The sequence below is a fragment of the Apaloderma vittatum genome, unplaced genomic scaffold (genome assembly GCF_000703405.1).
Source record: "Apaloderma vittatum isolate BGI_N311 unplaced genomic scaffold, ASM70340v1 scaffold13859, whole genome shotgun sequence".
Lineage (NCBI taxonomy): Eukaryota > Metazoa > Chordata > Aves > Trogoniformes > Trogonidae > Apaloderma > Apaloderma vittatum.
In genome coordinates, this window is record NW_009735917.1 from 27,332 (window position 1) to 54,255 (window position 26,924).

Consider the following 26,924-nt stretch of genomic DNA (forward strand, 5'->3'; position numbering starts at 1 on the left):
TTTGTTGAGTTTTTCGCTGTAATACTCAGAGAAGTTTAGATGACCAAGGAAAAAGGGTGAGAGCAGCATCTGCCTACTCATTCTTCTCTGCCTCTCTAGTGTGAGTTGCCTTCATGGCATTCCTTCTTTCCAGTGATTTAATGCATCGAAAGTTAGGAGATGGTTCTGAACGAGTCTGTATCAAGTTCATATTACAATAGTTTAGTTTTCTTTCTGGTTATTCTCTTTTGCTTCTCATACGTTATTTCAAATTATGTTAGTATCAGCATTTGGTTTTTGAATCCTGTGTAACTTTTGCTGCCTGAATGAGAGAGAGTAATTTTTAAGAAAAGGTCAGAATACAGAAGCGTAATGGGAAAATCAGTTTACTAACTGCCCTCTTCTTCACTGGTTAGTACAAATTATTCCTAGCTTGTTGGAATTGAATTTGCATTCGAAAACACTCATAATAAATTGGTATAAATAGGCCTAACAATTTTTTTTAAGAAAGTTTTATTTACTCTAGTTTATGTGTAATCTCAGAGTTGCGTTACAGTGTTTCTGCAACTTCTTTCTGAAATGCTTGCCGAAATGAGTTGTTGTTTACATCTCCAGTGGATATATTGATCTAGAAACACTTCAACTCTGTCACCTCCAAATAAACAGCAAACTCAGACTGATTTTCTGTACTCCCATTTTCATTTTAGTGCTGTTTCAAGGTTGATCAGGTTAAATTCTTTTATGTCTGTACCTTTTTTCATTTTGTTTTCCTTGAGAAAAGGTACCACATTTCAGATGGAAAAGAACCTGTTTATTTAATTACAAATGCTAGTATATGACATACCTCAAATTTTTGAGGGATGAAATAAAAACACTTCCAAGGAGTTAGATATTCATCCTGTATAGATGGCTCAGATTCCTACTGTGTCAGTTCTCTGGTGTTTGATAAGGCGCACAAAGCAGTTGTAGGAGAAAGCATATCACTTGTATCCATGGTAACTCGAAAGATACTTTGGAACTCAAAAGGATAGAATAAGCCAGAGTAATAGGTCTCATTATAAGGGCAAAATACATAAAAGGTTCAGGCATATGCTTTTAATTAGTTGCCAAAAATAGCTAGAATCAGAGACGGTGCAATGAAACAATAATTCTTAGTGTTAGAAATGAGCAACATCTGAAATCTAAAGATGTGCTTAGCTGAAAGGCTTTTATCTTACCATCTTACAGATATTCAGTCCATGAATACCAATAGATTTGCTATGGTTTCTGAATCGTGCTTAGGACATGAGGACACACACGGATAAAAGCTGGTGCAAGTCGCATATGACTGCAAGTTTCAGAAGTTCCACGGTGATGTTAATGCTCGTGGCTGTGATGCAGCTTCTTATGAATAGCGTGTGCAAAGCATTCTCTTATGCTGGATAAATAAATGCAATGAGTAATTCTGTGTAGGGATAATAAAAAAAAAAGAAAATGCAGATTAGTTTGAGATCGAATATACGGTGTTTTTCAGAATAAGTCAATTTAATTTTAAAATAGAAAGGTAGACAATGGGGGGAAATCGTGAAAATGTAATACAAAGCTTGAATGGATGGACTAGAGTTCAATCCTGGAGAAAAAAAATAGAACAATATATGAAGTACGAGGTATAGGATATTGGAATAACCATTTTAATACAGCAAATGATTTTAAAGTTTTCTATTTGAACAGCAGTGTTTGTAAGGAATCCATCTTGTATTGCAGTGCAATTCTCCACATTATTGCCTCTGTTGCTATAGAAACTAATTCTAGTGCAGCTGTGGTCGCTTATCAAAATTCTAATGTTTCAATACCCATTTCTTATTTTGAGTTATTTAAATAGCCTTGTCTTACTTTGAATCAAACTGCACATTTCATCAGTGCTGAATTGTTGACTGGTCAAAATGTTAATACAAAGTGATCGCAAATGCTGTTCTTTTTTTTTCCTTTCTGCCATGTAAGCTATCATAGTTATTGTTATTGTTATAGTTATTGTTAAATAACAAGCAAATTAAGGTTTTTTCGCTTGATAAATTATAAAGGTCAATATTTGCTGTCTAGCATCAGCATTTTGTAATGGATATTAATTCCTCAGTGTAATCTTAATTATATTTAATATTTCATAAACTTTAAATTGTCACTGTTACGTGGCCATGGGTTGTATATATGTATATCTGTATATCTGTGTGTTTACATATATGTCTTTCTGTTTGTGTAAACTATTGTTAGGATATCTTTAACTTAAAAGTTGTATCTTGACATGTTCATTTTATCAAAGTAAAAATTTCAGTGACACTACATTGTCAAAAACTAGTCAGCCACAAGGTATTCTGCATTAGAACATCACCAGTTAACAAAGTATTCTGAATCTCTTTTGCTTCTTATATTATTTGTTTTTTTGGAGTTAACTTTGAAGATGGTTTTTTGTGATTTTCTGGGGAGAGGGAGCTGAGTGTTTTCTCTTTGATTGTGTTTTTTAAATTTGTTTTTAATAATAAAATTACTATGCTGATAGGTATACGTATTTAATGCAGGACATAGCAATGTAACTAGAATATACGGAGGAGCTTGTGAATTGTTAAACTGCTGTATTATGCAAGGAGCTATAGAGCTATTTGAGATACCTGTATTTGAGTTGGTCCCCATCCTTGATTATTATGGTACTGAATTGAGTTTTTCAATATATATTGTAGAATCTGTGAATAATAGGTTGAAAAGGACCTGTGCAGGTCATCTAGCGTGATCTCCTGTTTAAAAGAGCTAACTTAAAAGCAGACCAGGTTGCACAGGGCCCTAGCCAGGGGAGCTTTTAAAACCTTCAAGGCTGTTAATTACACAGCCTCTCTGGGTAACCTCTACCAGCCTATAGCCTCTCTAATTTCAAAGTTTTTTTCCTTTGACTTTAATTAGAATTTCCTTTGTTGCAACGTGCACATGTGTCAATTATGTATCATTTATATATAGCTTAATGATGTACTTTATTAATATAGCAGTTTAAACTCTTAATGTGAAATTTGAAAAAAAATTGTCCTTCTGGTTATGAACCATGCTAAACAACATTCTGCCAAGTCTATTTTCCATTGTAATGTTAAGATCTAAAAACTTTGCTGACAGCAAATTATGAGACTGAGATGTTAAAAGGTCTAGAGATATATGGTGTATACTTTCCGATGTTGTAGCAAAGCTACTGAAATGTTCCAGTAGTTCTTTAAAAGATAATCACTGACTTTCTAATGAGTGTACACTAATTTCATGTAGAATGAAATTCCAAAATTGAAAATTATTTATTATCATACAAATATTTTGCAGCTGTAGCTGTCAGACTTTGATTACTAATTAACTGCTGTGCATCACCTTTAAGTCTCTTATTCAACAAGCAGCATCAAACAGTAATTTCAAATTAGGTATACAAATTTTTCCTAATGTAAGAAAGCTCCATGAGAAACAAAATTTGATGGCTATGCGTGTTTTTGCTATGTCACAATGACTTTTAAACTCACTGTTTAATATTGTAGGTGTAACACCATGATCATGACAACACAATTTTCCAGTTGGTGTTTTAGGGAGTTAAATGGGTTGAGAATGATACGCTGCGCTCTGATCCTTGGTTGTTAAGCGCTGTTGTTTCATTGGGTGATTGACATGGAAGACCAGTTTCTCTCCTACTGTTTGTTGAGAGCTGAAGCATCATTCTGTAGATCTTTACGAGCCCTCTATGCAATATGCAGCGTGGCGTCAGTAGCTTTTACATAGCTCTTACAACTGATTCTATGACTGAATGAAAATATCTGTACCAGTGAGACTCATGTTCATCTGTGCAGTTGAAATGCTGAAAATTGCCTGTTTTGTGAATTATCTGACAACTGTGGAAACATAGCAACAACTGCATCATATGTTACATATAAGCCAAGTAATGCCGACAGTGGGAAGTCTCAGAAGTGCTGCGAAAAAGGGCAAGAAATTTAGTTTTGAGTAATTGTATTTCTTTATGCTTGGAGAAACTTGTTCGAGGCCTTGATGGAGCAAGTGCAACATACTGACGTGCTCCCTGCTGCTTAGTCCATGCCTTTTCTGTGAATTTATAGCTCTCTTACTGACTGTGTGAAGGGAAGATACCTTGGTTTCAAAGCATATCCATTTCCTGTGATTTCATAGTGTCTATTTTGCCTTTCTTTTTCTGGAGAGTTGGCCCCAAAATTGGTACTAGTACCACTCTTCCTAAGCATAATTTATGTAGACACTACTATCTAAAAGGTTTTAGAGAGTTCTTAAACGTAGATAGGCAGTTTTCTTCTGTTGTTGACCTTTTAGATACTCCTGCAAACTCAGAACATCCTTGATTTTTCTGGGGTCTGTTCACTTTTTATTTGGTAAAATTACGAGGTCTGTGTCAAAAGCAAAAAACTTTGAATTTTCTAGAATCCTTTTTACAGGAATACTCTAATATACTACCACAAAATTTGTCCATTTTACTAAAGCAAGTCACTGAGTCAGTGTGTCAGAGAAAGAAAGGGAAAAAGTGCCTGAATAGATAAGAGAAATCAAGGTACTTTGGAATCTCAGAATCTGAATAAATAATTACCACTGTCTCCTCATGCAAAAGGAAAAATAGTGATAAATCTAAAATAAAAGTATAAAAATAAATGCTTATTTGGAGAAATATGTTGCTTCTCCTGGAATATAACTAGCTGTGTTCTCTAGGTTGTGCAGTTTTCACCTAGAAATATAGATATTCCTACCCATCAGACATCACTGATACCTCTTTTATCTCTTTGCTTTGTTGACATTGCTTTTTTCTCAGATCTGAACCATTTTTTTGCATGTCATTTGTTGTTTTATTTTCCCCATTCCTTCACCATTCTTCCTCTGTCGTTTTTCCTTTGTTATTTTAGCTGTTTGTAGTTTTTCATTCCTGTTTGCATCCTGTCTGTTCTTTTTTCCTCTCTTTGCTCTTTTTCTCATATTCTATACAGATCTACTGAACTTCTCTCCTTTTATTTCTTTCCTTTGTTCATTTACCAACAACCTATCACTTTTTTCTGAATCATTGCACCTACTTGATTTTTCTTGCCTTTTGCTTTTTTCTTGCCTTTATTTTTCCTTGCCTTTTGCTTTTTTCCCCACCCTGATATTGTATTTTTTTTTTATTTTTTTTCCCTTCTCTTCCAGTACAGAGCTGATGATAATGGAAAATTTTGTGGGGTTATATCTCTTAAAGAAGCCTGGTGGCTTGGAGGTTTCCTTAGTGGTGGTAGTACACAATTCAGGTGAATTTTACATTAATAATAAGTAATTGAGTAAAAATAAAATTAAAAAAAAACCAAAAACCACAACAGCAACAAAACCAAACCAAATAAAAAAGAAAAAATGGCTAGAGTAGCAGTCTTAAAAGACTTGGTTTCAGTTTCACACTTCATTGGAAGCTTTCTGTGATTATAAGTGCTTCCGAGCTAGATCCACTGCAACCTTTACTACCTCATATTTAAACCTGTAGTTTAATTCTCCATCTGTAAAATACCAAACACATTAACTTCTAGTGTGATAGTAGCGCTATTATTCACAGTGTATATTTCACTTCTATATATAGATATAGTTATGACATGCCTAAATTAATATTGTGTAGATTATCTTAAGTATATGGGCAGAAAATGTAATTCATGCCCTACGGAAATGCTTCATGCAGGATCACTGTGGTGCTGCTCTGTGTCAGTGACTCACTCTAGCAGAGTATCCTTTGCACTCGCAATTACTGTGGAAATAAGGCAAAGGAATCAAAGCAAGCTTTGTATTCCTATTCTGGAAACAGTTCTTGATGGAAAATACCTTTCCTGGTTCATTTTCACCACTTAAGGTAGTAATAAATAGAGAGCAAAAATCCTAGGGAACTTTACACATTTTGGGCGAAAAAAATGACAAAATGCAGTTGCCAAGATGAAGCTGGTTTTGAGAAACCATAAAAGAATTGCTTTTTAAGTTGTTAAAAGACTTTTCACTGAAGGATGATGGAATTCTGATGTTAAGGAACACATTTAAGTGCAGTTTATACTGCTGAATGGATCTTGTTTATACTATCAAATGAAAAATTATTGAGACTCTTACAGGGGGTTCTGTATTGCTTAGAAAACTTGGTATTTTAATTTTTTTTGTCAAATAAAGAAAGAATGTTCCTGAAATGAACTGCAAAAAATATTAAAATGTTCCAAAAAAAATGTTGCACATAACATTAATCTTGCTTTCTAATCATACTTTCTTTCCTCGTTCAAGACCAAATAGAGTGAGAACAGGAACATTACAGGAATATTAGTTGTGTGTTACAGTGCTTTACTGGGAATTGATTTTTAGACCTCTGTGGAATCTTTTTCACCTTTTCAGCACTTTATCCTGCTGCTTGACTCCTGCGCTTAATACTGCAGCTGTAGTTGTATTAAACTGAGCTGGAATTTGAATCATAAAATCAGAATTGTCTGGGTTGGAAAAGACCTTTAAGGTCATTGAGTCCAACCTTTAACCTAACAGTGCCAGGTCCACCAAGATGAAAACTGTACTCAAGGGAAGTATAGCAACAACAAGAAAATATTTTCTAAGCCCACATCCAGCTACTGTGGTCCAGAGGTACCGAGGGATGCTGGTATGCACACACTGGTCAGAAATGAGAATTCTCAGAGGCCTGAGATGGTTTACAGCGGGTGGAATTTTCGAAGCTTGTAGCTGTTAAGCTCTGGATTTCTGTTAAACACTCATAAATGCTGGTGAGATAGCCAAATTTGGGTGAATTTTCACAGAGATGATGAGAGGCATTTCCTTGTCAGTGAGACACTCTTAAGATTTCAAAGCCAGTTGTCAGTCACTTTTAGGAAGCAGGACTTCTAGTGTGTTTTAAAAGAGGGATAAAAACAAAGGAAGATTCTATGAATTCATTTAACCTATTGGTTTTTTGAAAGTGATATTTCTCTAGCAATTTTGATAATCTGGAAACAATGAACAGTGAACAGAGGTGTAAAGGAATGCCTGTTTGTTTATGAAGTTAGCCAGAACAATAATCTGAAAAGTACTATAACAGAAAATTGGGTGTTTATAAAAACAGTAATGGTGAAACCAGCATCTAAATGAAATAGAAAATAAGGTTTTCTATCTAAAAAGTTGAATGAACATACTTAATACAGATGCTTTACCTGAGAAAATGTAATTATGGAAGGGAAGGCAAACACCATTACAATTTCACTTCTTAAAGATCACTGCTTCCAAAAGGCTTTAGAGCTGGATGTAGTCTTAGAAGGGTTTTGAGGAGTCTCATTTTAAAAGTTAAATCAAGCTTTCCAGATTGTTTTTGTTGGTATTTACATCAATAACAGACTAAAATGGTGATCCAATAGATTTAATCAGTATTTAGATGTATTTTGGACAGATAGAAAGTGTAAATACAGAATGAGGTAGCAGAATTCTTTCCTATCAGATTAATAGAAATACTGTACAAGAAATTAGAGAATGATACTTACATTGAAAGAAAATGAATTCAAGAGATGCTAATGTATAATTTTCATTGAAAGACGACCAAAATATTTGAGAAGGAAACAAAAGAACATCTTTGACAGTTAGTTCACTATAATGCTGTAATAGTGTACTTGCAGTTCAAGTGTTTTAATTTGGGCTACTTTTGAAAAGAGAAAGCCTGGATTTTTTCACCGGTGCACTGTTTTTCTGTGTTGCTCAGTAAAATGGACCATAAACTCTTTCAAATCAGAAGCTGTCTAATAAGTGCAGAAAAGAGCAATTATATTTTGTCAGCAAACAAAATCAAAGTGTGGTTCTGCAGGCTCATGTTGTAAGCACACAAATAAAAATAATTAAAAAATTACTATGAGAGTATCGGTGAGTTCAGTTGGTATTAGACCTTTCCTGAGGAAGAAAATTGAAGCTTTAAAGAGTGGACATAAAGATAATTCAATAAATTTGTATTAGTTTTATTGAAAAAACAAGAGAACCTTTTTATTACATGAATGACCAGTAGAATTCACCTTAGAAGGTGAGGAAAATGCAGTGCTAGGAACTGTGTGTGACATCAGATGTAAATGGCAGCATCATTGTTTTAATTTCCATAGGCCTGGGATTAAGCTCATAGTGTATGGGATTTTCTAAATACTAGGAAACAAAGGAGAAATTTTTTTACTGAGAGAAAAAAAACAAAACAAAAAGTTACTTTGTTTACTGGTGTGTTGCTTAATGTAGCAGATAGTTTAACTGGGAACAAAATTCTAAAATATTGAAATGCAGAAGGAAAGCTGATAAAAGATTTTTTTTTTCTATTGACTGTAATGACCCCATTCCAGTCCTATACTCCCTTTTCTTCATTAAGCATGACTCATATCATGACTCTTTTGGAAAAGAAATAAAAAAATGCCAAGATAATTTGGTTTTTTGAGAAATAATATGGGTTGTTTTTTGGTTTTTTTTTCTCATAAAGATGCATGTCGGCTTTTCGTTTTAAAGGAAGGAGAGCCCCAAGGTTTCATTCAATATTTAATGTTTATATTTTATACTCCCTGTAATGTGGGGTAATTCAGTCAACATAATATTTTTGGATGGTAGGAAAGTTCAAACATGAAAATTCCATTTGGACTGTCTGTGCTGCATATCAGAAATCTCTAAGGGTATTTAATCATTCAGAATAAGAAAGGTTTCTTTAATTTTTAAATATGTATTTCATTTTATGTTTTATTTAAATTGTCTTAACATTTACATAGATTCCCTTGAAGGGTTGAAAACTTGAAATTTACGTTAGATTAAAAAAATAAATAATTATGAAACATAGTGTACGTGGAGATAGAAGAAAAGGTACTGTTTGAATATGAATATATTCAGATAATTACAAAATATGACTTGCGAAAATTATTAATTTATGTAGTGATTATTTGTTTTAAAGGAACTGGAAACCAGATTCCCAAAGGTTTTGTGGTAATCATAGAATCGTTTGGGTTGAAAAAGACCTTTAAGATCGTTGAGTCCAACCCAGCAATACCAGGTCCACCACTAAATCATGTCCCTGAGCACCACATCTACATGTCTTTGTAATGGTGCCTCCCACAATAGTATGAATATTTAAAGTAGTAATATATATGAAATATTTCAAGTTGCAAAAATGCAGTTAATTACTGCTTATGAGACAGGGGAATTAAAACCACAAGGATAGTTGCTTTTTCCGTATGTTAAATGATGGACGTTCTTGGAATTACTCAGGAAATATAGACTAAAGAAAGCTAGTTTTGTGCTGCTGCTGACAACCTTTGGGAAAATTAATTAAGATAGCAAAGTCTAAACATTGTAAACATGGAAAAGAACATGACAAGCTTGATGGTGAAATGTTGTACAGCCTAGCATGGTCCACAGGGGACCACGACAGAGGAGAAATGAGGAGCATTGGAAGTAGAAAGTTCAAAAATTTAAGTGAAAACCTAAAGAAAAAGCATTTCATATAGTAAACTTGTGTATCTTTAAAATGTGATTCCACTCAGAAAAATGACGGAAAAAATTGTGTATTTTCTCGTAGTTACCAATTATACGTTCCAGGAATGCTCATTTTGGCCCATGTTGCTGTGTCAGATTTCAGTGCCAGGCAAGATACGCAGCATCTCCCCTTGACTTTCAGTCAGTCCACTTAGTCCACTGTCCAGAGACTTATTAAAACAGATTAACATTCATTGTTTAACAAACACTGCTAAAAAGAAGTTTTTTATTTACTTCTGACTTAAATATGCTAATGAAAGTTTATATGCCATAATTTCTGAGTGTACCAGCAAAATGCTGATTTGCTTGTGTTTGCCAGATATTTTACTCCGAGTTTTAGTTTCTTCAGCTATTGAGCAAGGACTTTACTATTACCACTGTATGAATATTTTCCCAGCCCACTGAAGGATGAAAATTTTAGTTAAGGCAGTTAACCCTTAAAAGATTGATTACTCAAATTTGCCAATTGACAGCAATACACTGTATTTATAGTTTAATAAATATTTGTCACTAAACAACTTAGTTTCACTCATGTTAAGAGACTGCAAAGTTATTTCACATACTGGGTGGAAAACTGGATGTGGGACTTCCTATTTCTCTTTATCATTTTCGGGCTGGTAGAAACCTCAGGCTAAATTTGGTTTGGTTTCTCTGTGATTATTTTTTTCTTCAAGGTTTGTTATATGTGTTGCCTTGTTTTCCCCTTGTCTAGTCCAAACTGATACAGTAATTTAATTCATTTCATTGGGAAATTGGCAAAATTTATTTTCTGTCTGGTTTCAGACTGGAAGGTTTCTTCGGAAACTTGCACAGAAATGATGCAACAATTTTAGATTTTCACTGTAAGCACTTGCTTAAGAGTAACTCTTTAGCAGATGTTATTGTTAGCCGCATTGAGTCATGCTTGGAAGGTATTCTTTGGCTTTGTCACAGTATACAAGGATGCACAAGTGAACTTTGTCAAATTTTACACTTTAACATACCTTATACTTCTCATTTATAGACAATGGTTTTACATATAAATAGGCAAACACTTCAGAACCTGGTTTCCTTTCAGTTCCAAACATTTTTCTCCAATGCAGTCAGTGATAGGCCAGCATGCACTGGCAGTCTTTTTCTATTTTAAACTTTGATACATACACAAAATTTTGTTGGTTGGTGAAGTTAGTTGTTACTTCTGTGTAGTTTTTAAGGAAAATGCCCAGTATCAGATGTTCAGTGTTGCTGTATTCACTTCTGTATGTAATATTATGTCTTTGATATCATCAATCATTAGAATGTTTTCATATAATTCAAATTTGCAGTGTTTTCAGAGAGTTATCACATGAAATGATAATTTTATTGCATCACTTACTGTGGGGAGGCAGAAATCAATTTAAAATGAAACATTTCTACTTTAAAGATTAATTTGAAAACTTTGGTACTGTTTTATGTAGAGAAGCCTTTTGTTCAAAGTCAGTTTCTACCTGTTTAGACAGAGTGTCCTTAGATTTTTAAAGCCAAGTATTAGTTTTAAGAATTTACATGCTATTTCTCTTTGGTAAACTAAACTTTCAAAAGTGTATAGTTAAACGCTGCCCCCATGTTTCAGCTTTTCTGAGATTTTTGAATCACAGCTGAATTTTCTTTTCTTCACTTCTTCCTCGCCTACATTAAAAGTACCTTTTATGTCACACAGCCTGTGCGGTTTTCCCATAGGGACATATAATGGAGTTCATCAAGGTGAAAAAAAGTGAGTCACAGTCATTTATTTACTCATGTAAGTCAATAACGGTGTTGATAGTTACGTGTACACGCTTTTATTTTGTTAGATTGTGGAAAAGCTGGGAGTTAAAAAGTCTTTGCAGACTTGACTACAAGTGAAAAGAAAGAAATTAAGTCACAGCTACATTGTGGTTACTGTCTGATTTAATACTGTTTGTTGCCTTTTAACAACAACAAGCAGAAGTGTGATGGCTCTAAATTTGCTAAAAGATTTAATTATATAAATTATGAAAAGGAAGTCCTGTTTTCATGATATAGAGAGTCAAAGGATATTTATTATTTATTTTATTATGATTGAAATAGCAGTTTAGATTCTAAAATTATGACTATCTACTTTCATGGGCACAAGTTATCTAACACTAAAAAAAAAAAAAGTGCTTTCACTTTCCCATATCTCTCTGGTTTGCAAATAAAGCTTTCTCACTATTCCTGCATGGTAATGTCAAGATTCTGACTGTCCCACTTAACTGTTTCATATGTAAGGTTTAATGTGTATCTGCTAGACTGATGACTGCATTTTGTGTATAGAGTTCCCTACATGCCCTGTTTTCAAGCCCTGTGGGACTGGGTTTTCAAGAATTAGTGGCAGTGGGCTAACTAACAGCAGAAAGCCTTTTTCAGGGGCACTGTAACAGTAATTTGGAATCACTCCGAATGGTAGGCTGGCTTTGGTGGTTTTATATGAGACGGAGAGGATTCCTGGCAGTGGTGTCATCTGGTAGGAGTATTTTAATTACACATTTGCCTTAGCTAAAGCAAAGAGGAGTTCCATTAGGAGCCCAATGAAATAGAGAAGAGTCCTGCATTTCCCAATTATCTCCCGAGGCTTGTATTTATAAGCACAGTACATATGGTCCGTAATGAGCTGTCCTGGCCTTCAGTGGCCCAGCTTTGGGCATCTGCAGTGCACATTGGCTCCCTTCTTAGATAATGGGTCGGGGTTTCCTTCTCATGGACAGTGTGCACTGAAACCACAATGGTTTGGGCTTACATCAAGTCTTAGATGCTAGGAAATGGTCCAGCATACCCCAGTCAGATACAGGCCAGACTTTTAAAGGAAAGGAGAACAAATGGGAGTTTCTCACTAAGTATTTCTTTCTCGAGAAAGACACATTACTGTTTTGAGCCTTGTTCCATAAAGGATAACTCTTACGTGTTCTCTTGTTTGTTCAGGTGGTACATTGAACAACTGGTGGTTACCTCTGAAGCAGTTAAAAGGTTGATGTACTTGCTGAGAGTTTAGGACACAGGCAGGGCAATCCTGTAAACAAAAATGTGATGATTGAAACTAAAATGTACCGCCTTTGTTGTGGGAAGGAAGATCAGTTTCTTTCTTAGATGAATGAAATCAAAGCTTATAATATTATAACGTTAAAACTTTTATTAAGCTGCCTGTTTGGTAGATTTTTCTGTGAGTAAAAGTGGTATGTCTGACACCAGAAAACATTGTTGCTTTGATTTTTTTTTTTGCATAATTTAATTCTGTGTATGAGGGGCATCGAAATCTTCATTAAGACCTCTACAGAAGATGGAAACAAAATGTGATACAAGTTTTTATCTCTCCTTGATATTCCTTTTGTTTCAGCTACTGCACACATTGCTGTCTTTTCCCAATTGTAGTCCACTGTGTAATGCTGGATAGTAATATATGAGATCAAAAATTGAAATGTAATTATTTTGAATTAACTTTCTCTATCTGTAGCCATGCATTAGGTTTATTTTCTGAGGAGGTGTATGACTGCATTTCTATCTATATAGTGTGAGAAGCAAAGATGGTCAGCATCAATTATTCATTCCAAGTACAGGATTGCTCATGATCTTTTTTCCACTGTCCTTAGAAACTGGATCTAGTGTATAGTGTCCCGACATCAGATACATACCCTGTAGCTGTCCTTAACAAGTAATAAAGAATGTGAGACATTGCATCACTTGTTAAATTCACCAGCGAACACAGTTCACTTATGTGGAAAGACTTATGTCTGCCTTTATTAGCACCTTATTTGTCTTCAGAGTTTAATTTCATGTCTCCCTGGGTGAACAACTGCATAGGAGGTCATCAGAAGTTTGATAATCCAATGCATTCTATGATTCTATGGTATCATGGCTTTAGGGAGTGCATTTTGTTTCCTTAATTGGTATAGCTTCCACCTGCACAGAATCTGACTTAAGATATCCAAAGGTTTTTGCAAGGTAAGCATTCCTGAAACTCAAGCCTAGAATTCTTGTCATGCCATGCATTTGTGCTATATTTATTTATATATGGTTTACACAGTCCATTGTGACTATACACTTAATACTTCACTTTTATTTAAATCTTTCATCTGAGAGATCATTCATTTCCATTTTTTTGACAAGTATTTTTGTTATCTAATTTGGAATGTAAAGTAAAAAAAATACATTTATAGATTTTTTTTTTAAATAGTCCATCCAGATATTTAGACTTACCATTTTCCACAGAACTGTTTCAACAGTAAATAATCAGAAAGTAAGTAAAGAATTTTCACTTATTCTCAGCGAACTGCATTCAGAGGATGAGAAGAACGCCTCCGCTAGATGAACTGCAGCCACCTCCGTACCAGGATGATAGCGGTTCTCCTCATCTTTCATGTACGCCTTCTGAAGTTGGAGACAGTAAATGTGAATTTTCCCAGTGTAGCAACAGTCCAAGATGCTCGTATAAGTGCCCAAGTGAGGGAAGCACGGGACACGAAATAGAAAGCTTTCATAACAAAGGATACGAAGAAGATGTACCAAGCGATAGTACAGCTGTCCTTAGTCCAGAGGTAAATGAAAAGAGTTGAGTGTTGTGAAACGTCATTTGGTCACCTTTTTTTATCTAAAGATCAATGCACAGTTCTATGAACACTTAATACTGTAGCTCATTCATTTATAAAAAAAATAGTTTGTCAGAAAATATTACAGTAGAATTTCAGATTGTTCTTTATAGTTATCTTTATGACATCTTAACTTTCAAACAAGCATCCAGTAAGGGGGAACTATTTTTAAAACATGCTGGAAAACTTCAATACACTAGGACTGTAGTCAAAACTCTTTCTTCCACATAATTTTTCAATCAATAAAAAAAATCTATAAAAAGCAATGTTAACACTTTTCACTCTGAACCCTCCATAATGTAAAACATCTTTTATGAAATTATTGCAAAGATTTTTTTTTTTAATTGTTGTTGGTAATATAGAGATTTGATTCACTTAATTTTCCTTTCTTCTGGTATAAGCTGTAATAATATCTGGGGTTTTTTTCTATTAACAAATAATCTTTTCTGGCATGTATTTCCTTGAAATGTCTTTAACAACCAGTTACTGCAGTGGCATACATGTGTAAGTCTGCAATAGTGATGTTATATGCAGAAGAGGCATGTTTTGGTACAAATTTGTCTTTCATCTCCAGCTGAAGTCTTGAAGTGTGTGTTAGGGCTCAGTCATGACGTGCCAAGAGCTGACACCTGGGATGCTGACGTCTGGAAGGCCCAGTTGTAAGGTCCTCCAGAAGCTACCTGTCTGCATGTACCTGATAATCAGCTAAGACCACAGTCTGTGTGAACGTAATTGCTAGTAAAGACGTAGTGTGTGCATATGAACCCTAACAGATGGCACTCAATCTAGTCATAGTTCTTCCCATTTTTTGTCACGTCAGTCATTAATATAAGCATACTCAATAAGAACTGAGAATAGTGCCAACTTTTTTTATAGCCACTCAACAACTTGAAGAATGAAGCTTTCAGAGGAATGAATTCTCATAGCTGTGCAGCAACCAGTTTAAAATAAGAACATAACATTTTTCAATCCAAATGGCTTTATTGTGGCATCTAATCACTTACATGAATGAACGTATCTTTGATAATGTAAAAATGCACAGGAAATATATTTTTTAACCACTTGGAATAATTTATTATGTGAACAGTAGGTTGACTTGTAAATATTTTATGTTTCAATATCACTGTCATACTAGTTGATGTAACAATATCAGGGATCGATATTTTGTTCAGAATTTGAAGTGACAATAAACAAAGTTGAGTTTAAAATACAACTGATGCCATTTACAGAAAGTTCATAAGGTGTGTTCAAAACAGATGCATCTTGTACAGTTCCAGGAAAATTACATTAATAAAGCTGTGATAATTTTTGGCACATTCATAGAACCCTTGTGGAGTGCAACAAGAGCTGCATGTGCAAATAGGTGCTGTATTCTTTGCTGGCTCTCACTGCGCTCTGTCACTATCTGGCTCTTAAAGCACTGTAACATGTTAACTTAAAAATGTGTGTATACTCGCACTGGCACAAGGTGGTTCCATCTCGTAACAAATGTATGTGCATTTGAACATGTGGAGCACAGAAGAAATCATAAATACAGCCTCATTAAATCTGAGCTCTGTCTGATTGGTTCCTGGCTTTTAGTGGTATTGGCCAGGTGAAGTCTTTTTTGTTTTCTTCTTGGCTGCTAGTCAGCCATCTCCTTCGGCTTTTGGTGTTTAATTATCATGTTTACGAAATGAACAAAAAGATCATAGTCCCTTCATATTGCGTAGAGAAAACCATATATTTTCACGCTAGATTTAATAATAGAATGCAATAAATAAATAAATAAATAGCTTTTTTTCTTCTTCTTCTTCAGGATATGTCAGCTCGAGGATCATCTTCACAGCTTCCTAAACCTTTTGATCCTGAGCCAGTAGCTAAATATGGCACACTGGATGTGACTTTTGACTATGACTCACAGGAACAGAAGCTTTTGGTGACAGTGACAGCTGTCACAGACATTCCCACATACAGCAGGGCAGGTGGAAGCTCGTGGCAAGTACACCTAGTTCTTCTCCCTGTAAAGAAGCAGAGAGCAAAAACCAGCATCCAGCGGGGACCATGCCCTGTCTTCACAGAGACATTCAAATTTAATCACGTTGAGTCTGAGATGATTGGGAATTATGCAGTTCGCTTTAGACTGTACAGTGTACGTCGCATGAAAAAAGAGAGGATTGTGGGAGAAAAGATTTTTTACTTAACAAAATTGAATCTTCAAGGGAAGATGTCAGTGCCAGTGATACTGGAACCTTCTTACAGTCTGTCTGTGAGTATTAAATGAGGCAGAATAAGAATGCAGTGATATACGGTGTCCTGAATTTTGTAAGAATAATGTGTATATTTATAGAGTCATCACATCCACTTGATTTTTTTCAGCATAGTGCCGTATTAGCACAAAGATAATTAGCTTAGAGCTTCTGTAAGTACATTCACATTTCACCTGCAAAAGCTGCCCATGTTTTTTTTCTTTTAATTGCTTAGAATTTTCCAGTCTGTAAATGGAGATATAGTGGTGAATCTCTGTATATATGTATACATGCAAATATATATATTTGTGTTTAGTAGCATAATCTTAACTCTGCCACCCACAGCATTTCAATTCTAAAAAATTAGGGAAAAAACCCCTATACTAGTGAGTGCCCTCCATCTGTTGCAATTAAATCTTGGTTGCACTGAGTATTTTCCTTTCAAGAAAGAAAAATAGGAAAGAGGAATTTTGAGAGCACAAAGCCTTTTTTAATAACTTCAGATTAGAACCTTGTAAATAATTGATTTCTGGTTCAGTCTAAAGTGAAAGATAGTGTGAAAAGTAGTTCAAACTGAAAACGATTTTTGCTGAACAAAACCCTACCTACCTCATGAACAAAATTTTTTGTCCCCCAAAATAATATTTTAAATAAAATAAAGCAATGGTACTTAAGGGTAAATTTACGTATCACTGTCAAAAACCACAGGAAATGGTTATATGGGGAGTCACCAGTATATTGCTTTTTCTTTTTTATAAGTACTTAGGTATGCTTTTGTCCAGAACAAGAACATTTGTGATATTGTGATCAGGGCTTCCTAGACTAGAAGTGCTCGAATGTCCATTGCCTAAAAGCTGTATATATGCTAAATAAGAGACTTTTGGAGGAAAGAAAAGGTGATTTAGCAAGGACATCCTTATTTGGATATTATATGTATTTTGTGGGGTTTTTTTAAACTATGTACAAGAAAAGGAGGAGGAGACAGGAAAGAAAGGATTTTTTTTTTCAGGTGAAACAATGCAGTTAGTTTGTTCTGCATTTTCAAAAAATGTTGGATCAATTGAAATGGCTTTTTTGTTGAACATGAGTATTACAAAAGATACTCAAAATGCCATTATATTTAATGACTAAAAAGACACTAATTAGAATTAGTAAAAGCTGAGAGTAAAATTTGGATCTGATGGAGGATTGACTGACAATAGAACAGCTTTTTTTATGATTACTTAAGAAGTACAAATCAGTCTATTCCAAGAATGACGTGGTTCACCTACCTAGTGTGAACTTTCCTAATGCAGAGTTTGCTAGTTTGAAAGCTAGGGAAAAAAATATCCCAGGAAACAAAACATTGAATATTCTAAATGTACTTGCTAAATTTGTGTGTATTTTCAATAGGTTTGTGTATAAAATTTACCAAAGACAGTGAAAGAGGGCAAGGGATGATTGTTATACCCTGTATGTGCGTTCGTTATTTTTCTCAATTATTTTCTTGAGCTTTTGTGGCAGAAAATAAAAAAAAATTCCAGAAAGAATGTTATTTATATTCTGTGATGGGAAGGAGAAGGAAAAAGAATATGGAATATTGTTAGGAAGTAAAAGCATCTTCCAGAGTTTGTTGCTGTAATGGGATTTAGGAAGATTTATTTTAGCTCTACCTGTTGCTGGAAAGGAACCATCGTAATCCTGATAGCTTGAATGAGAATGTGTGTTTTTTTGGAACTATGCAAATCAGTTTTTACACCTTTGGAAGTTCATTCACATCTGAGTTTATGGGTACTTTTCTACTATTATTTATGGCCTATGTCATATTTTTTTCAGTGAGCAGATTTATTACAGAATTTAACTCAGTTATTTTGCAAGACCGTTAAAATTTATTGTGTTTTTAGGATGTATGACTGGATGGAGCTGGGGCGGGGGGACGGACAGACATTCTGGGGCGTTTGGATTCAAGCTCTTATTATTGCAAACAGTCAGGTCATCTGGATCACAAATTTGTAAATTTTTATCTGAAAACATAATGTAATTTTGTTTCCAAGCTAAATTTCTTCACAGCCAGTTTATGACCATTTGTTCTTATGCCAGCATGATCCTTGAGCTTAATTAGTTCTTACCCTTCTCAGGTGTTTGCTTCTGGGTCTATTTATACGTACTGGTCATACTCCTCAGCTTGTTCTTTTGCTAGAATAAGCCAACAATAATCTTTGTGTATGACTCATTGTAAATGCCAGGCAGGAGTTATTTAACAGGAGAAGGTAGGTATTTCAATTTGGAGAGATCCAGTTTTTCAGGGATATTTGAAATTATAAAATTGATGATGAGATATATGGTAAATTCTGGATTGAATTTGCATTGTTCAGTTGCAGAGTGTTTTGTTGCTGTGAAATGTTTATATTTGACAGCTTTTTTATGAAGATATTTCTTGGACACGTGACAGTTGCCCTATATTTTCCACTGCTTCTCATTATGTGGATTTTGTATATTAAATATACCTTCTGTCACAGAAACTTCCTAATCCATTGAAACATCTGTGCTAATCTCTTCTGCAGAAATGTGTTTTATTTGCTTCTGTCTGTGCCTGATATAATATTAGTGTATTTTAGTAGCTAATCATCTGCCTTGTGATTGCGTAAGAAGTTTGTATCCTGTGAAGTTTAATATTTTTTTTCAGTTATACTTTAAAGCTATTTACAAGGGAATCTACTTAAAGGTAGACCAACAAACTCAGTGCCTTTCAGACATAGTGACGTGCTCACACATGTGGTGCCTGCAATGCTCTGGTTATTGTTAAAATGCGGACAAGTGCATGTCATGGTGTGTACATGGTACTAGTATGTTCCTTAAATAGGATTTAAAGATACATATGGCTTCAAATTTCCAAATATATTCACAAACTATCTTTCTCATCCGAGATTTCACCCTGTTCCTCACCTTCCCACATTGCATGTAATGTCTTGCAGTAGCAGCTATTATCCCCAGTCCTGTTGCCATTTGTCTTTAACACTCCTGTGTTGCTGCAGTCCTCCCACGTAACAGGGAATTCCTCCTCAGCCCCCTTTATTTAGCACACACTTACTTCCAAGTTCAGTGTATGTTTGTGTGAGGGGGAAGCAACACAACTGTTGGGGCTAGCCAGAGTGCGGCTGGGCTAGCCCGAGTGCAGCTGGCAGTGTTATCTGAGACTGTGTCTCATTCAGATTTGGTAGAAATTGGTCATTAAATCAAAAGTTAATAGTAGGAGTGTACATTATCCGAGTATAGTTTGCTTAGGAATACCTTTGTGGTGCTTTTAGAGAAATTTTCCTCTTAGTACAATGGTAGACAAATTTTTGTTCACCCATCTTGCGGTTCAGAATCTATTGTGATGTTGTTTATTTTTCTTCAGGAAATCCCTGTGGGCCTGTTTTTAGTTGCCTTTCATTCTTCTCACCCAAAGAAATTTTCCTGACAGTGGACAAGACTCCGCAGTACAATGTGGTTTTAAAAACACATAAACAATTTATTGCGTAAAATCGGTTTGGAGAAAAATAAAACCTCCAAAACCAAACATAATCCTCTTCACTATTCCATAGGTTGTTTTTTAGTGTAGAATAACAACTATCAATCATGTTGAGTTTTTTTTTATTGAGTTTGCAAGTGCAAATTGAGTGACCAAACATACTTCCTCCTGCTAAGCTAATCTAGTAATCGTTCAGTATGCATTTTCAATAATAAAATGCTTACTGTGGAGAATTAAATTTATTTTTCTTTCTTTCTATAACATTCTCCATTTTTATCATATTGAACTCCTAGATGTGATTTTCTTAACGAAGATTGGATGGTGTAGGCAATCACACGTACTTAAAGGATTACTTCGTATATCTCTACTATAAATTTCCAGAGTGTCTGAAAATTATTTTAATTACATTATTTTTGAGTGAAGACATTTATTCATGCAATGTATAGTAATTCTCACTTGCACACACACATGCACACTCTCTCCCATTTGAGGACAGTGGTTAATCACTTCGTATACGTTGGTTTATGCATTGTGCTTAAGGCACTTGTTCCATGCTGCCCTTTATGGGTAGCATATCTTCAATATTCTTTGTAATCAATGTTTATCGGTTTATAAACTTAGAAGAAAAAGCTTTCAAGGTAGCATTTCATTCCTGGAAATTATTTTCCATTATAGAGTTCAGCTATCAGGTTTGTGCTAATTTTTATACTTTAGACCTGTTGGTGACTTCATTACTGTGTTCTTATGTCATGGTCTATTCAGGATTGTATTTGGAAGGCTAAATACTAAAAGTCATTTAGCTTGTAAAAATTATATCCATCAAAGGAAAGGGGCAGTTATCTTTAAACACTGAGCACATTCTTATGTTGGGAATAGCTTGCTGAATTCATTTGAGTTAGTGGTATAAAACCTGGAAGATCAGAGTTAATCCTTTGATACAATAATAGAGATGACTCTTGCAATTTCTTTGGAGAAAATTATTAGGTGATTGGAAGTGATGATCATGTTACTGAGGCTGCAGGAAAACTTGATGATATTGGCCAATGAAGCAGTCACCCTGTGTTTGGCTGCTTGTGCAACATTTCATGGCAGTATTGGCAAGCAGCACCTGTTGTCTTCTCGGTGTCACGGCTGCCTCAGCTTGAGTGCCTTTGTGTGGTGGTCACCGAGTCCTGCACCTGAGAAGTTCTTAACCCATGGCTCTCTCTGCTCAGGTCTTCATCAGGATACAGTGAGGGTGAACCCAGAGAGAGCTCTGGCTGCTGTGCTTTAAAGCCAGTGGTGTGTCTGCACTGCTCTCACAGATGCAAGTTTCAAAAACTCAGAATCTAACCAGATGATAAGGACCTCTCACTGGATAAGTTCAGTCATCACATTTAAAAATGAATTGGCTTTCCAAGTCAGTTCTGTTTGCCCTGATTTTTTCTTATGTAAGTATATCTAATCATTCATGGCAAATTTTGTCCTATCATTAGTCTGTTCATCCAAGAAACACTGGACTAGGCATTGAAACAGTGAGACTCAGTCCCACATAGAATAATCTTGATAATTCGTAGAACACTTCTAGATAGTTTTCAAGACTTTTTTTTTTTTTTTTAACAATGGTAGCTTGTCTCAGGTGACTGCAGCCATTCTGTCATCTCAGGAGCAAAATGATTGAATAGTTTCAACCCACACAGCTTGGTTTTGATAACTGATTACGGTCATGCAGAGTGATATGGTTATTTCTGTCACAGATTGCAAAAGCCTCTTGAGTGAGCTATCTAGAAACGCTAGAACCTGTACAGAAATTCATATCCAGTTATTTGAATGTATCCAGAGTCAAAGGCAATAGTCCTTGCAAGTTGCTTTAAACTCTAAACTCAATACTTCAGCCTTTTAATGGGTTATTTGCTATCTCCTCTGTAATCAAGAGAAAGATCTGTGTCGTGAGGACATGTGCCTTACACCATCATAGCTATGGGCGATATTGCTGCTATTTGTCTGTTGTAAATTGAATCCAAGCTCATTCAGAAAGCATTCCACAAAGCAACAATTCACTATTTGTCATTCAGCCATGTCTAGGCTGGCTAGGGTTGTGATTCTTGTTCTATCTGTGATTTAAAGCTTTTCCAAATGAAAAATACTGATTCTGTGCAAACAAGCTTCTGACTTCTTAAGTTCTGAGAGACCGCAGTTGAATCTTTTACATCCATCCCATTTCTCAGTTAATTTGCATTTCTGGACTTTATTGCTGGACATTTTCATGAGATACAAGAAGAATAATGTGATTGCAGTTACTGCTGACAGTTATGGGTAATGGAGCTAATAAAAATGCTATGTAGATGATATTTGTGTACCATTTCTGGAATATGCTCGCCAATGTGGACAGTCAAAGCACTCTGAATGTACATGCCAGTGCCATGGCAGAGTTAACAAAGTCCACCTGGCCTTCAGGTTTTTAGAGGTTAAAAAAAAAAAGGCCAGCATAACACCTGGAGACCAAAAAAAAAATAAAAGCAAATCAGAACTCGAATTTAACATTAACTTTCCGTTATCTTGCTGATATCCAGATGGAAGGCAAGTTCCTATTTCGGTAACTAGATCTATTATCATGACCCAGAATGTAAGATATGGGGAGAATTCTTTGAAGTCAGCAATGTAAAGAATTTCATTTATGTATCAAAATCACCAGTTATTCACATAACCAGAAAAAAGATGGTTGTCTCTCTATCTTTAATATCTGTGCATAGAGTAAAATAACAATTGGAAACTGGTGTCTTTTGCTTTGAATTAATGAGTTGCTTGGAAAAAGTTGTTTACTGAGTTTGATTCCCACAATCTTTGATATTTGGCTCAGCAAATATGTGTTTTATATATGGTGTTACTATGCTGAGTGTATGAGATGCTTTTCAGTCTCTAAAATGCCCCCCAGTCAAATGACAGGCTGTGAATGACTGTTCTAGATTGAATCAAAGTTATCTTCTGGAGCAATACTCCTATTGTCTCAGAAAGCCAGTCTGCTAGTGATGAAAGCACTGTCTAGAGTTTTATGTCGTCTTGGTCATCTTTAAAAAAATAAATTGGAAAAAGCTCATCGATACGTGAAGGTAGAAAAATAAGAATTTCATCAGGTATCTGTGAGATTCGCTGACTGTCATTCTCTGTGGCATAAATATTATTTCCCAATGTGGATTGCAATTTCAAAGAGCAGTAAAGAAAATAATTATGCTATAAAAACATACTGTAAATTTCCCAGAAGTGGCTTTGTAGGAGCTACAACTAAAGATTATCAAGGTTGTCACAAGCATGAATTTTCCACTTTGGAAAACTACAAGCTGCTGCTTAATCTTCCTCAAGCAACTCTTTCAGTTTCTTTAACTAATGAGTCCAAGTGAAATTTCAGTTTCCCTTGGAGATACTGACATTACCGACTATTTTATTTTCTTGTAAGTTGAATTCTTTCTTGTTTGCATGTATGTCTACTCGCAAAGATCATTTCAATTTTGTTACTGTTCTTCAAGGACACAAGAAAAAAGAAGCAGCAGTTCTGTTTGCAGGTTTGAGCACCCATCAGCAAAAGCATGTGCACTTTTTTCCCTCCAATTTATTTCCATTGGAGGAAATCCTAATCAGAGATGTTGCACAAACAGCTGAAGTTACGTAGTCTGCAAACCTAAAACTTAACACATTTGTTAACTCTCAGTTAACAGTGAACTGAACTTTCAGTTTTACTTTTTGGTTGACTTATTGGGTGATTCTTCTTCACCCGGGCTTTCCAATGTAACCTAAGTGTTCTTCATTAGAGTTCTTCATTTAAGACTTCCATCTCCAGGTTATTGCTTCTTTTATATTTGAGCAACTTGTATTTGGTATCAGAAAAGCATTTCTGTTCACAGGATTCTTTTAGCAAGGGATCCTTTTAGTTTTGATGCATTAGCCTCTTACCACGTTTGGTCCTCGTGTTGTCAGACCTTGAGGTCTATCTTTCACAGCTCCTGTCTTCCTGTTGGGCTTATTCAGCTGCTAGCTGGGCCCAGGAGAACCCAGTTTATCTCCACCTCTTGCCCTTCTTTGTGGTGTGTATGATAAGTCTGAGAAGTGAAGCAGATCCCTTCTACCTGTAAACACCTGGTGATCCTCCAATCATGAGGTTAAATGTGACTTGAACAAATCAAATTACTAGCAGATTAAATTAAAGCCGGGTGAGATGTTAATCACAAATCGTTTAACTGACAGGTGCATTATAAACATACCTTTAGTGTTACGGATTTGTTCATTGTAAAAATTAATTGCATGCCTGTGCAATCAAATGCTAGTCCGTAGATGGAGTACTCATGTGTATTGTTTGATCGCAGAATCTTTGTCTCTTTTCCCAGTTTGAAAGAAGAAAAGAGAAAAATGAAATGATTTGCCACTGATCCCCCCTCAAAGAGCGTAGACAGTAGCTCCATCTGGACAGAGCATTGTCATTCAGAGAAGTCTGTGGTCTTGGAAGCCGTCCCACAGTAACATCTCCGTGATCTTACAAGTTTGACAAGGAGTAAAGAGAGGGGGAGGTGTGAGTGAGTCTGAGTAGGAGCTGTTAGCGTAGCTTCATCAGGAGTGCAGGTAAAATGTCTGCATTTTGTGTCAGATGTTCGTAACTAAATTGCTAGCACAAACATCTAGCAGCTTTTAGTGCTTGAGTGTTTCTTTATGCTACATGTCTTATCTCAGGAAACAGAATTCAATAATAAAAGGCTTCTTGCCTCTTTTCCTCCCCTTGCCTGTAGCTGTATAAAAAGCTGGTAGACTTTTGCAGTTTAAACCCAGCACTTTTCTAAATGCTGCAAATTCCATTGTACATTTATTTCCAATTGTCTCCACTGCTGCTCGAGTTTGCTGTGCAGATTTCAAGCCCATTAAGTCTATGAAACAACTGGGTGACCTTTTGTAATCTGCCAAGAAAAGACATAGGTATAATTTAAATGCAGACAAACAGAAGTTATGAAAAACTTAACGTGTTTTCCTCTCCGTAGAGCATTAATGATTTTTTCTGCAGAGCTGATAATTTCTCAAACTTAGACACAAATACTAATAGTAAGTTCTTATGAATATGAAGAGCAAAACAGAAATCTTGCTGTGAATGTCTTCATAATCTTTCAGAAAAACGGAATAGTGTTTTGCTGTTGTTAAGAATATATGCATCTTTTGTCATTTTCATTTTATGACTAAATTATGGTATCCTAAAGTTTGAAAATAAGCCTTATTTTAATAATACAGTATTCTTATTAGAAAACTCAGGAAGATTTTAATTACTTTAAAATTGAAATTTGTCTAGTATCATCATGTATCTAAGGAGGTGTTATAGTTCTGTATGTTGTAGTATCTATGGTAAATTGAAGCCATGCATAGAATTTTGCTTGACTGTAGTGATTGAAAGAATTACTATTTTTCATTATATCTCTATTTTCCAGTGTTCCATCTGTGAGAAAATGATGTGTTTTATAAAATTCTGCATCCAGGAATTTTTTTCTCTTGAAAGTAAAAAACAAGGAAGAGCAGAAGCTTTTGATGAGAAATGTGAATTTTATCACTTCAGATAATCTGATTTTCAACTACATAAATAGTACTTTAGTAATCAAACAGTTCCGTATTTGATGTGAACACCATTGATGTTGGATGTATTTTTTTTCTAAAGATTTTTAGATTTCTGTTTGAGAATAGGAAATTCTGATAATTTTTAAAGCATGCCATTCTATCCAAAACAAAGGTTTTGTTTCCCAAAATCAAGTTGCATAATGGAAACATTATTAGAGTATTTACTTTCATGTTTGTGATTTAAGTTGACTTAGATATTAATACTCTAAAGTGTTAAGTACATGAATAAAAATGTACATTTTACTTAATTGGAATGTGCTTCAAGGAAGCTATTAAGCAAAAAAAACCCCGAAACTCAAATAATTACCTGTCATAAGTAATGATGCATTTCTAAACCTGAATCTTTGTGAGATAGTTAAAACGATATGTTTCAGTGTTTGCAAGTTCAGGTTATTAGTTTAAAGCAAAATACTGATAACTGCATGTGCTCCCACTTTTACTAAACAGTACAGCCAGCTAAAACAGAGATTGGAATTTCCTCCGTAACGTGTTGTGCAGATAGGTAGCTTTCTGTGATTTCAGAAGTATTGGTTTTCTTTAAAAACAAACAAACAAAAACCCAACAAACAACCCTCCCCCCAGAACATGCAGAGTGACACCATTTAAAATGAGATATTTCTTTAGCTGCCAAAGCCTCAAAATGCCAATGGTATACAGTACAGAAATAAACCTTTTTTTAAAAAAAAAAAAAAAAAAAGCACACCAAACCAACCTTTTTTTTTTCGGCATTTGCTTCTTCCTTTATTTTTTATTTTGCAACATTCACTAAATTTTAATACTATTAATATTAGTAATAAGAATCTTCTTATTTCAAGCATTTAATATTCGTTTGAACATCATGTAACACTTGTTCTACCTTTAAGAACAAAAAGTTGATGCTTTTTGATACTGTTGATACTAGTTTACAGAAAGAGCGTTGACTGTTTAGTTTAAGAAACCATTTTGTTATGAGTGTTGTATTTTTGAGGACTTCCTTTTTTCAAGTGTATCGATCCTCAGAGTTAGGGGAAACAGAAGCATAAGTAATAATGACCTGAAGCAAGCATCTCTGCAAAAGCATCTAAGTGTCTATTGTAGCACGTAAGTGGGATTTAGATGCCAGAATTCAAAATTACAAAGCTTCATTCTTTGACATTCCTAATTATTTTACATCCCTCTGTTTTCAGGGCTGGCTTCTTCACGTGGTTTAAGTTCTCCTTCCCAGGAATGTTCTTGATATTTTTTCAATAATATTTTAGCTCTAAAACACGTTTTTATAAAGTATCTATTGCTTAACCCACTAATGAGGGATGTGGGAGCCTCTAGGTTCAGTTTTCTCCTCCTCTCTGGCTGTCAGAGCAGGCATAGGGGCTGGGCTCCAGGCTAAGAGCCAACCTGGGAGCCTCTTTGGTGCCTGGGTTCTCTCGTCACCTCAGCAAGCTTTTGCCTTAAAATGGAACAGTAGCTTCAGGGTTCAGCGCTGGGCTGGTGATTAAGAGAGATGAA

The 26,924-nt window shown here is 35.1% G+C and overlaps 1 protein-coding gene across 2 annotated transcripts in view; it reads left to right on the forward strand.

Moving 5' to 3' along the window:
- Positions 1-26,924, forward strand: part of SYT14 (synaptotagmin XIV) — a 57,805-nt gene that overhangs the window by 21,147 nt on the left and 9,734 nt on the right. For both annotated transcript variants that reach the window (XM_009876781.1, XM_009876783.1), the window contains exons 3-4: positions 13,777-14,045; positions 15,895-16,344. In XM_009876781.1, the coding sequence (XP_009875083.1) occupies positions 13,777-14,045; positions 15,895-16,344 (719 nt within the window). The remainder of the gene's footprint in view (positions 1-13,776; positions 14,046-15,894; positions 16,345-26,924) is intronic.